Source organism: Ipomoea triloba, chromosome 11 (assembly GCF_003576645.1).
Source record: "Ipomoea triloba cultivar NCNSP0323 chromosome 11, ASM357664v1".
In the NCBI taxonomy this organism is placed as follows: domain Eukaryota; kingdom Viridiplantae; phylum Streptophyta; class Magnoliopsida; order Solanales; family Convolvulaceae; genus Ipomoea; species Ipomoea triloba.
The window spans coordinates 18,132,948-18,145,574 of record NC_044926.1 but is presented as its reverse complement, the minus strand read 5'-3'; the positions used below and the strand labels follow the sequence as shown (position 1 = coordinate 18,145,574).

Sequence of the window (12,627 nt, the reverse complement as noted above, 5' to 3'; positions counted from 1 at the left end):
TTTTTTTTTTTTTTTTTTTTAATTCTTGTTGAATTCAAAATTCAAAACAATAAGTAGAGTCTATAAATAAGTAAAGCCTACAAGTAATATTAATTTTTTTGTGTTTAAAGATTTTAAAAATTATATTTTATAAAATATTATATATATATATATATATATATATATATATATATATATATATATATAATATTTTAAAATAAATCATGTTATATAATATATATGTTACACAGCAAGGCAGCGTACTGCCTTGCTGTGTAATATATGTATAATTTTTTTTTTTTAGGGGCTAGGCCTGCGGGGGCTGCGGGCCATTATTCTTGTGACCCTAACCCGTCCCATCGGCCCATTTTGACAGCCCTACGGCGGGCTCCAGATACCAGTCTTCTCGGGTTGGGTACCCTAATTGGGGTATCCATCATTACTTAATAAGTTAATAGTTATCACTTATTAAGTTATTAGTTATTATTTATTAGTGTATTACAAACTTTATATAGTTTAGGAAAAATGGTCAAATAGGTCATCGAACTTTACCTAAAAAGTCAATTAGCCTTCTAAACTTTTTAAAGTTGTAATTAAACTCATCAACATTTTATTCTTGTGCAATGAAGTCAAAAAACCGGTTAGTGACCTGTGCAGTGATAACATGTCACTAGGTTTCGGCAATCCTCGGCCTACTCTAACACCATTTGAACCACAAATCGATCGGCTCCGATTGTCGATCACTATAGGAGAACATAGAAGGTGTTACCTTCTAGTCGTCTCTCCGGAGGCGACTAGAACCTAGTCACCTCTCAAGTCGGAGGATTGCTAGAACCCCACTAATCGATTTTTTGACTTTATTGCACTAAAATAAAATGTTAATGGGGTTAAATGCAACTGCCGGAGAGGGCGACCAGTGGTCACCTTTTCCACGTTCAAAGAAGGTAACTCGCGTCCGTCGCCAATTGTGGATTTTATCTCCGATTGAATAACAACGGTCAATCATAGCCAGCGGTGGTCAATGACTGCTAGTGGTAGTCAGCGACAGTCACCAATGACCTATATATGTATACCAATAACTTATTGGTTATGGTAAATTGGACCTATTTGACTGATTTTACTAGGTGTTGAAGTGTTTAATTGTACTTTTTAAAAGTTGAGTAATCTAATCGTTTTTTTGTGTGTAAAGTTGAATGACTTGTTTGGCTTTTTCTTTCTAATTTTAGGGAAAAAGGTTAAATAGACCATCGAATTTCAGCTGAAAAGTCAATTAAGCCTTTAAACACTTTAAATTTGCAATTAAATCCATCAAGATGGTATGAAGCCCAAAAACCGGTTAGTAACCTGTGATAGCAGGTCAATATAGTTTTGGTGACACTCCGACGTTATTTCAGACAAAAAATGACTGAAAATCGGTGATTCTTGTCGAAAATAACATCAAAGTATTACCGGAACTCTATTGACTTGCTATCACAGGTCATTAAGAATTTTTAGACTTCATTACACTAAAATACAATGTTGAGAAATTTAAGGGAAAATGACACTTTTCCCCCCTATGTTATGTGCATATAGCATTTTTTCTCCCTGTGTTATTAAAGTGGCATTTCTCCCCCTGAAATGTTAAATTGACATTTTTATCCTTAAAAATAATTATTTCATTTATTTTTTTCTCCAACAAGTTATTACTTATATGTATGGATGATCACAATTCGGTTCGAACCTAACCAAACACTGTAGCAATCATACCGAAATAGTATGGACGATTCTGGTTACAATTCAGAATCGAAAAAATAAAATTAAATAATTGTTGAACCGTGAACCGGAACTGAACCACAGTCATATATAGTGAAAATGATAAAAAACTTATTTTGATAAATCGGTACGGTTCGGTTCCAAATTTCGATTTTGAACTGCCAATAAAAACTTATTTATTTATTTATTTTTATAATTTTATTTCTTATTTAAAAATAGTTTAAATTCAATAATTATTTTGTTTTATTTTTTGGGTTCTGAATCGTAACCGTAATCGTCCATACTATTTAAGTTCAATTGCTACAGTGCTCGATTAGGTTCGTATCGAACCATGATCTTCCATACATATTAGTAATAATTGGTTGGAGAATAAAAATAAATGAAATAGTTATTTTTAAGGGCAAAAATATCAATTTAACATTACAGGGGAAAAAACTACCACTTTTAAAATAACTGAGGGGAAAAAAAAACTGCCACTTTAATAACTCAGAGGAGAAAAATGCTATATGCACATAACATAGGGGGAAAAAGTTTCATTTTCCCTAAATTAATTATAATTTTAAAATGTTTAATTACAATTTTAAAATGTACATTTTTACTGGCAAAAGTTAGAAAACTTCCCCGTACATCAAAGAATGGAGAAGCATCTCTGCGATTTCGTTAATAAATCCACGGTTAGGACAGAAAAAGACATTGTTGAATGTTGAAAACCAGCTACCAGAAGCCTTTGTTCGAAACGAGTTCACCGAAACCTGGTTAACGACGGATTCCCGGGCTAAGCTGAAGTGAACATAGTCGTTTTCTTCACATTTTCTTCTTCGACCGTTCTTTAACTCTTTCTTGGCATATGGTTTTCGAATCTGAATTGAATTTGTATCTGGGTCTTCCTCAAAGCCGCCATCCCTTTTGAAGCCAAGATTGTGGGGGCAAAAATCTAATAAACTATGGCTTCTTTCGCGGGCTCGGCTCCGCTCAGCATCTATGTCAGCAATAATGGCGCGTCTTCTTCTTTTTCTTCTTCTCCTTCTTCTTCCCGTCTCTCCACTGCGGGAAAACCATCCAATTTGTTTCGTTCTTTCATTTTCACTAGAAAGGAAACCAATAGAAGGATAGTTTGTGCTTGTGTGGCGCCTCCTCGAGACGTGAAGCCCGCTGATGCCGATGAATTTTCTTCCCATAAATTCAATGTAAGATTCAATTTTAGCTTCAATACATCCAATTATGATTTTGGGTTTTGATCCACCCTTCTTTATTTTTGGGTGTCCTCTATTTTCATCGAATTACAAGGTTTTTCTTTAGATAAACTGAATTGTCTTGGTGTTCTAATTAACCTAATGTAATTTGGATTGTTAAATATTCAATCTTTGGTGCATTGCTCTCTTCCCGCTTTTCCACTTCAGTCAATCATTTTAATTATGTTCATTCTCATGAATAACCAAATTCATTTTGCAAATTGGATTTTATGCTTCTCATGAATACTTTAGGATCTCATGTGATTCTGAATTGTCAGCAATAAGGTGAAAGTAAACACTGTATTTGATGGTGTGGTTTCTATTTTGGTCATATTTTTCGGTTGCAGTATTAATGATCAACTTTGTTCTTTACTAGGGTTCAGCTAAACCTGAGAACCTGAGCTCGATGGGGGAGCCTGATGATGGATCTGACGTGCTTATTGAGTGCAGAAATGTATACAAGTCGTTCGGCGAGAAGCATATCTTAAGAGGTGTGAGCTTCAAGGTGAATTTTCTTTATGACATTGTTAAATTTATTTAAGCAAACTGTGTAGCCCATATAGCTGCTTGACATGATGCATCGAAGTTAGTTGCCCTGAGAGTTTCGATTCCCAATTCCCATAGCATCATAGCTACCCGGTTTTCCCTTTGAAGCTCCACCGTACTTAAGTTTTATCGAGTCTGTAGGGGCAGGGTTTCAATACACCTGAAAAATCTTATAAGGAGCTCTATATCCTTCCATACTTTCACTGTTTCTGGCTTAGAGAAGCCTGCATAGTTGAAGGTTGGAAACTCCAGGGCGACAATTTTAACTATTCAGAAGTTGATATGGAGAATACATCTAGGGCAAGGCGGCAAGCAATAACCTTGATATAGAAAAACTTTTTGCATTTCTTCTTTTCCGTTGCTCCCAGCAGATACAAGACGGAAATTTGATATCTATATTACATGTTTTCCTGTCTTTGTAGTGCACCAATCTGCTCATTATTATGCAATGCCATCCAGAGGCAGTAATCGCAGTAGTAGATGCATAAAACTGAGAAGTGCATTGAGCTATTTCAGTAGTGTTGAATATATGATCTATAGAGTCTTCGGCAGGATTTTTACAGCATTAACTCCTTTAAGGGAGTATAAATCCCATCTTCATCAAGATTTCATCAGTAGGAAATTGTGTTTTGCAGTTTCCATATTAAGCAAGAAATCTTAAATGTTTCATTTTCTTTTTCAATATAAACTGTCATTGAATTTTCAATGTAAATGTGAAATTTAATTTTGAATCTTAGACTGTTGAGCATATATATAATATATAAACATAAATGTGCAGTCCAACTATCAACTTAGCCTTTTAGTTGAGATATAACATATCCTTCAATTTGGTATCATAGCCAACCATATGCACAAGGTCATGAGTTTGGATCTCCGCGTCACCTGATAAAAAGAGATTACGGTCCACGCGTTGCTTGGAGTCCATAAAAAAAGTAACTGGCTTGGCTTGCACGAATGAGGGGCGTGTTGAGCATGCAATATAAGTAATGGCCTGCACATGTGAGGGGGCGTGTTAAGCATGTAACAATATAAATATAAATGTGCAGTCCAACTATCTGCTTAGGTTTCTAGTTGAGACAGAACACATCCTTCAATTCAAACATCACTTCTCTTTCTCCATCTAATCTTGGGAATGATCTAAAATTGGATATGTTTGTCCACCTGTTTTTTTATTTGTTATCTTTGCACCTATGAGTTTGTTGATATCATTTTGTTTGATAAACTAGTGAAAATCATCCTTTCAAAAAAACTTCCCAACTTCTCAGTATTCTACTATATTGAAGGGTGAAGTTTTGCAAGGAGTTTCCTTGATGTATTAGAGGCTAGAAGACAGAACTGTAAAAACAAGTAAGCAAATTCAAAGCCAGGAACTTATGTAAGCTTTCATTCAGTGAGAACATTGCTTTGCTGGAACTTGAAAGTTTTAAAAATATGTACTCCATAATGCTTGTTGAAAGAATCCTTAAAGAAACTGAACTATCTTTCTGTTATTTCTCCATACTAAGAACAACATATTACAAGACATTATATAGGAAGATAACAAGTATTGGGAAGGGACATAATAAATAAAAGGTCTGCCCAAGAAAACTACTCCTCTCCCCATAGCCTTAAATGCAATAGTAAATAAGCCTGCACAGTAGGCTGCTCAAGATATATATTCCAACAATGCTGATTGGCTATCTGGCTTTCAGTGCTTTTTGAGTTTATGAAAGTGGTGTAGACATCTTTATATGGTATTTAGTAAGGAATAAGGATTGGGAAAGCATTTTTATTTTTATTTTTTAAATTTCTTTCTTTGACATTAATTGTTGAATGGCTAATGAATATGAAATGAAGCTTTCCTTAATTGCAGCATTTCTCTTGTGAAATTTTGGTCGTAATTTTAGTTCACCACATTTATCTTCTGTAGATAAGGCATGGAGAGGCTGTTGGAATAATTGGGCCCTCTGGCACTGGAAAATCTACAATCTTAAAGATAATGGCTGGGCTACTTGCTCCAGACAGGGTACTATCCTCGCGCTTTTCAAAATTGAGAATTTCTTAATCTGACAGTCACATATGCTATTATGTTTTAGAGGCTGTGATGTTTCTCAATTTATCTACTCTTCTCTGTTACGTAAAACTTAATGAACAGGGTGAGGTTTTAATCCGGGGGAGAAGACGCCATGGACTAATCAGTGATGAGGAAATATCTGGTCTTAGGATTGGCTTAGTGAGTAGTCTTTTCTTTTCTTTCCTTTTTGTAAGTTTCTCTGGTTTAATTTCATGTAGTTACGTACACTATAATGATCTTTCTTTTGAGTAACAGGTGTTTCAGAGTGCAGCACTTTTTGATTCCTTGACTGTTCGAGAAAATGTTGGTTTCCTTTTGTGAGTTCCTTCTGCCAAGTTTCTGAAATATTGTTCATTCATTTCTCCAACACTAAATATGGAATTGAAAAGGTTGGTCTACTTAAAATCATGCATATATCTCTAATTTTTGGCCTTCTCTTTCTGAATGTAAAGATACGAGAATTCCACCATGCCTGGGGATCAAATTGCTCAGTTAGTAACAGAGACCTTAGCTGCTGTTGGGTTGAAGGTATAGTAAAATGAACTTTTATTTTATTTAGTTTTTCCTTTTCAAATCTTATATTTTAATTGTACAAATTCTGTTAGCATTACCAATTCAAGAGCAAAAATGTGTTGGATGTACTCAGGGGAATCAAATCTTTGCACTGTATAAAATAAGCTCCACAAACTGTCATTGTTTAGTCATGAAATTGATGTTTCTTTCAAAATGTCCGAATCTCTGATCCGTTCTTTATTAAGTAACCGCATAAACCTGTGCGGAGATGCATCTCATATCAAAATAACTGACATTTTTTGTTTCACAACTTCTTTGGACAGAATAAGGGTGTGTTTGGTTGACAGGTTTAGCTATCAGGAATGGGTATCAAAGTCATTGTTATTGTTTGTTGACAGGTTTTTAGAACACTGCTATGGGTTTTGATTACCCCCTTAATTGCAAAACCCATTTCCTAATAAAATAAGGGTTTCATCCCTTCATCCCTTCCTCCTCAGTCGGTTCCCCAACTATTAATAATCATTCCCATTCCACCCTACTACCAAACATGCAAAATACTTTCACCAAAACCCATTACCATTACCAAGTATTTGATACCCATTCCGATTCCGATTCCCATGTGCCAACCAAACACACCCTAAATGAGGTCTTGCTCCATGGTAGTTTCTTACTTCGTTTCTTGTATTATTTATTTTAATTAACAAAATGTTCATGCAGGGTGTAGAGAACCGGCTACCTTCTGAATTGTCTGGTGGAATGAAGAAAAGAGTTGCTTTAGCTCGTTCTATAATTTTTGATACAACAAAAGATGTGGTTGAGCCAGAGGTATTTGGATGCCTTCTATTGTCTCAATCCTTCTTCGCTGTATCATTTGGTTTCTGTTAAATTAAATAAAGTATTGTTTGAAAGTGAAACTATTACATGTATTAACTACTAACTTCATATGGTATTCCCTGGATTTAATGAATATTTAAATCAAATAAACTTTTAAGAATGTTAATAGTAAAATGCATTTATGATAGTACTAATGAAGAAACGGAGCTGTTTTTTAATATATGTTGCTTTTGAACACCATTTTGCTTGTGTCTGTCTATTCCTTTGATAATTTTAGGATTCCTATTAGTAAATAAAGTGTCAATTTTGCATATATTACCTTAGTATCTCATCTGGCTTGACACCGTGGGAAGTCGGGAGGAGAAATAAACTTAAATTAAAGGGTTGGGAACTTTGGCAGCAGTTATGTTAACAAAGAACAATAGGCATCATTTGGGGTGACGAGGGAAACCTGCAGTCACTACCCGAGGGCGTGCACTGGGTAAACCCCACCTTGTGATCCTAGTTGGCAAAGGATCAAGGTAAACTAGCCTAGGTTGCCCATAGTTGACCGCCTGACTGGCTCAAACCAAGAAGGCTGGGATTCAAACTCGTGACCTTGTGGTTACAAGTTTGTATCCTTAGCCAACTTGGCTGGGGTTACAATATGTATCATTTTCTTAGCTGAAGTGAAGTGTTTTTTTTTAGCGGCAATAAGTGTTTCTTAGAATTCTAATAAACATATGATGACTGCTCTTTTATCTCTAGTATTGCTAAGCTCATTGAGTTCATATTTTGTTTGAAAATCCATTGCTTTGTATGCTGCAATAATACAATACATTGGTGGGAACCAAGTGTAATAGATAACAAAAAAAAGACGGCTAATTTCCTCACTGATTGATTAATGGCATCCTCTATCGAGCAGGTGCTTCTGTACGATGAACCAACAGCTGGGCTTGATCCAATTGCATCGACTGTTGTGGAAGATCTTATCCGCTCTGTTCATATGAAAGGCGAGGATGCCCTTGGGAAGCCCGGGAAGATTGCATCCTATGTTGTGGTCACTCATCAACATAGTACCATTAGAAGAGCTGTAGACAGGTTTCGATTTCTTTCTTTCTTTCTCTCTATCTATGAGATAATAAAGTTGAATAAGGTTCTTCCCCAGTCTCTGTTAGCTTGAGGTGTATTGATAAGGGAAGTATCTGTCTAGGCTATTGTTTCTTCATGAAGGGAGGGTTGTTTGGCAAGGAATGACTAGTGAATTCTCGTCATCAACTAATCCAATTGTTCAGCAGGTAAAATACTAACTAATCGTGTTTTTTGAAATGAACTGAAATGCATAACATTCATTACTAGTACTCCTCGGTATTGAACTTGGATTAATACTTGATTTCTTTCCCAGTTTGCGTCGGGGAGCTTGGATGGCCCAATCAATTACTATTAGCACTCTGCTTTTGCGCATTTGACCGAACATAGCACTCTTTTATACAAGTAGACGAGAGGTTGGCGTCGGGATGAAGTTTCACCCCTGAATTCTGTTTGCCGAGGCGTCGGATTAATATGTCAGCCAGTGATAAGTTTTCCTTGTTCTTCCCTCCTTTTTTTTTTTTTTTTTTTTTCAAATGTGATAGTAGCCACAAGTTCATTAGGGGCTAGATAATTGTTCATTTCAGAACTTCTTAAAAGAGCTAAGAATGAGAATGCATGAACAAGTTCTTTTAGAACCACAATTAGTTTACCTAGCAGGTTATATTGGATTTTTGGGTAGTTTTAAATTTTATTTCTAAAATAAGGGTATTTTTAATCTTATTTTTCAAATAAAAAGGTTATTTTTGTTTACTTATTGCTTTTGTCACTGTCATTCACTTTTTATAAGTTTATCATTAGAGTAACCTCAATAGCTCTTGATTTTTTGCGGTTTTTGAAGTGTCAATTAGGAAAGATAGAGGATGACAAGAAAAAAAGGAGAAAAAGAAAAAAGGAAAAAAAAAAAAAAACAAAGGGCTGACAAGTGACAACAAATTAAAAATAAAAGACTGAAAAAAATTATAAATACGTGCCCATGCATGCGCCTACTGGGTGCGACTCTTGCGCTCATTTGCAGATATCTGGCTTTGTTTTTTCTTCTCTCTTTTGGTGAATTTCACCAAAAACTAAAAATTACAGGAGAAAATACCAATCAAAAATTACTCTCTACATTTGTTAAAAACCAATCCTCTAATTTTTTATTTTTCCAAAAAGTATGAAAAAGTTTCTATTAGAAATGCTCTTACCACATTGTACATTCTATAACAGCATCATTATCACGTCATTCACTCAATTGTCCCAATTTCCAAGTATAATAACTTTAAGTATAATAAAATAAAATTTTAAAAAGAATTAAACACATTTTTTTTTTGAAAATAAAACTTTTTACCATTATACTACATTTATTTCTTACTTTGTATATTTCTTTATTTAATGTATTAATATTAGCCTTTAAAAAAATCTTTTAAGATAATAATAATAATAATAATAATAATAATAGTAATAATAATAATAATAATAATAATAACTTTGGAAGTTAGAGAACTTTTAATATATGAAGATTTTAACTTCATAAATATATTCGTATATCTTTGTAGATTTTTCTTCAAATTAATGTTAATATTAACCAACACAATATTTAAAGAGTTATTTCGAGGAATGGTCCCTTGACAATTGATATTTAATAATTTTTATTATTCGACTTTCAATTGGACCATAAATGGTTTTTTAACTATTGATTTTTATCATCGATTTTCAATTTGATTATAAATTGTCCATTGACTATTGATTTTGTTTCAAATTTGATCCTTCAGTTAAATATCCATTTAGTAAACATTAAATTTAAGTATAATAATAATGTAAAACTTGACTTGTTGAGATGGACATCATTAGTTGAAATATAATATAATGTAAAAATTTGATTTTGTTTCAAATTGACTTGTCGTTGAGATGTAAATTTATTTAATACATTGAGTTCATTATTAGTGGAATGTGAAGAACTAAAATTTTTACATTGGATATCGGAGATATTTTTTTATTTCAATTTTTTTACATTATTACCCTTAACTTGAATATTTATTAAATTGATATTTAACTAGAAGACTAAATTTGGAACATAATCAATAGTCAAGGGACCATTTATGGTTAAATTGAAAGTTGACGATGAAAATTGATAAAGAGTTAATTCTAGCAATGGTCATTCGACTATGTTGATTTTTCAAAATTAGTCCCCGACTTTTAATTTGGACAATTTAAGTCCTTTGACTTTCAAATTCTTTCCAATGTTGGTTCTTCCGTCAAATTTTGGTTAAGTTGAGGTCAAATGAAGGGGTAAAATTGTCCGTTCACCTGTTTAGTGTATTATTACTCTTATTTCTCCTATCTTATACGCTGTATATATGAATATAATTTCAGTCGAATTCTCAATCGAAGCCATATAATCTCAGTTGATGTCTCTTCGATTGATATTATATTCATATATATAGCCTATAGGACAGAAGAAATACAAGCTGAGTATACAAGTGAACGGACAATTTTAACCCTTCATTTGACCTCAATTTAACCAAAATTTGACGAAAGGACCAACATTGGAAAGAATTTGAAAGTCAAGGGACCTAAATTGTCCAAATTAAAAGTCGGTGACTAATTTTGAAAAATCAACATAGTCGGAGGACCATTGCTGGAATTAACTCATTGATAAATGTCAATAGTCAAGGGACCATTTATAATGTAATTGAAAGTTGAGGATAAAAATTAGTAAATATCAATAGTCAAGCCACTATTCCTATAACTAACTCATATTTAAATTAACAAGTTAATGTTTGAGCAAATTGCCATTTTGGTCCACTGACTATAGGGGTCTTGTTAATTGCAATCCACGACTTTCAAAACTGTTAATTTCATACCTTAACTATTCAACTTTTATCAATTTCGGTCCCTCCGGCCAATTTACCGGCCAAATCTCACCTGAAAATATTAACAACTAAATTAATGAGGGTATTTTAGTCTATTCACATTTCTTTCTTCTCCTCCAAATTTGAGTCCGAGCTCTCCGCCGTCAGCGCCGGAATTCTCAAGCACCTCAACTAGTATTTGATACTCTCCGCCTCAACTTCCGAGTCCAAAGTCTTCTACTTGAAGATGAAGGGTGATTACTATCGCTATTTGGCTGAGTTTAAGATTGGGAATGAGCGCAAAGAGACGGTCGAGGGCACTATGCTAGCATATAAAGCTGCTCAGGTAAAAAGAAACCATATTTATGTTTCTTTGCATTTGGATTTAAATTCTCTATATTTTCACTACTTCTCTTGTGAATTTGCTGCTGGATTTTTTTATTTTTTATTTTAAAAAGAACCGCCTGTCAAATACTGGTCGCACGACGACGCCGGAATTCTCAATAAGATATCAAAATAGGCGTTTCTGCGCCGGAATTCTCCAAACACCGACGCCGACGCTGGAGACGGAAATCCGGTTCCCAAGGTTCACGTATTTCTGCGCCGGCTTTGTTTCACGTATTTCTAATATCCCTCGCTTTTGCGTTTTCCGGCGCCTTCGTGATGACGTCTTTCCGGGAAAGACACCCAGTGTTCACCGAATTTTGCCGCTGGATTGCTCTGTGTTATACGGTGACGGTCGCCGGAGTTTTGGTGATGTCTCTTCTGGCCGGGGAAGAAGAAAATGGGTGAAATGACAAAAATACCCTCATTATTTTAGTTGTTAATATTTTCAGGTGAGATTTGGCCGGAGTGACCGAAATTGATAAAAATTGAATAGTTAAGGTATGAAATTAACAGTTTTGAAAGTCATGGATTACAATTAAAAGGACCCCTATAGTCAGTGGACCAAAATGACAATTTGCTTGTGTTTTAGTGTAGTGGCAAAAAGCATTATTTGTTTATAGGAATAACTTGGGTTTAAGAGAGTTGACATGACATTGTTGCAATGACCATAGTACGCCAAGTATGCTATCTCTTCGAAAAAAAAACAAAAAAAACTTCGGGAGACTTCAATGGGATAACTAACAATCACAATAATACTTGGGTGGCATTTGGTTGGTACTTTTATACCATACTATTGAATTTGATATTTATTTCCATGTTTGTTTCAATTGTTTGTATATTTTACTATTATACTATTGAATTTAATTTTTTTTAGTAATTATAAAACCTATTATCTTTTTTTTTTTTGTTTTTTTTCTTTCATACTTTTGAACAATGATATAAAAAATAAGAAAGGTGCCTTGCGGCTGCGGCTGCAGGACTTAACTTGATAGTTTAAGGGTTACCCTGAAAGTCTTACTCCAGCGGACGGGTGGGAGTTCATTCGATTCCCATTGAAGATATGGGGGTCATTGGAGGACACAAAGCTGAAAAAATTGGTTAGAGGCTGTGAAAACTCATCATGTGCAAGTGTGGGTGAAATCCCTTTGGACAGGAGTTCTAGGAGTTTAGGATTAGTCTAGCATAAGCTGGAAACCTAGTGTATCAAAAAAAAATGAAGTAGGAAAAAAAGGGAAAAATTTAAAAAGTCATTGTTTATAGACTTAGAAAAAATAAGAAAAAATATGTGTAAGTATATATACGATTCAAATCAAATAAGAACAGACGCGTAGGAAATAACTAGGAACTAATTAAAGACGTCCATCTGAAAAGATCTAACGAATTTAAAGCAGTGAAAAAGGGAAAAAATGCGGTGACAATATTTTCATAA

General features: G+C 34.2%; 1 protein-coding gene across 1 annotated transcript; it reads left to right on the top strand.

Annotated features, from left to right (window-relative positions):
• The first annotated feature begins 2,401 nt into the window (after window positions 1-2,401).
• On the top strand, window positions 2,402-8,700 carry LOC115995788 (protein TRIGALACTOSYLDIACYLGLYCEROL 3, chloroplastic). Its single transcript, XM_031234927.1, has 10 exons — window positions 2,402-2,918; window positions 3,340-3,468; window positions 5,419-5,514; window positions 5,644-5,721; window positions 5,818-5,879; window positions 6,015-6,090; window positions 6,793-6,900; window positions 7,814-7,989; window positions 8,102-8,186; window positions 8,294-8,700. Exons 1-10 carry the CDS (start codon window positions 2,676-2,678, stop codon window positions 8,333-8,335), a joined length of 1,095 nt encoding a protein of 364 aa, XP_031090787.1. The 5' UTR covers window positions 2,402-2,675; the 3' UTR covers window positions 8,336-8,700.
• Window positions 8,701-12,627: the final 3,927 nt, after the last annotated feature.

Excerpts from the sequence above, each read along its gene's own strand:
- LOC115995788 (XM_031234927.1), top strand. The coding sequence starts at position 2,676 with ATGGCTTCTTTCGCGGGCTCGGCTCCGCTCAGCATCTATGTCAGCAAT. Across the intron at positions 3,469-5,418 it reads TAAGAGGTGTGAGCTTCAAG|ATAAGGCATGGAGAGGCTGT; the intron begins GTGAATTTTCTT and ends TATCTTCTGTAG. Across the intron at positions 6,901-7,813 it reads AAGATGTGGTTGAGCCAGAG|GTGCTTCTGTACGATGAACC; the intron begins GTATTTGGATGC and ends TCTATCGAGCAG.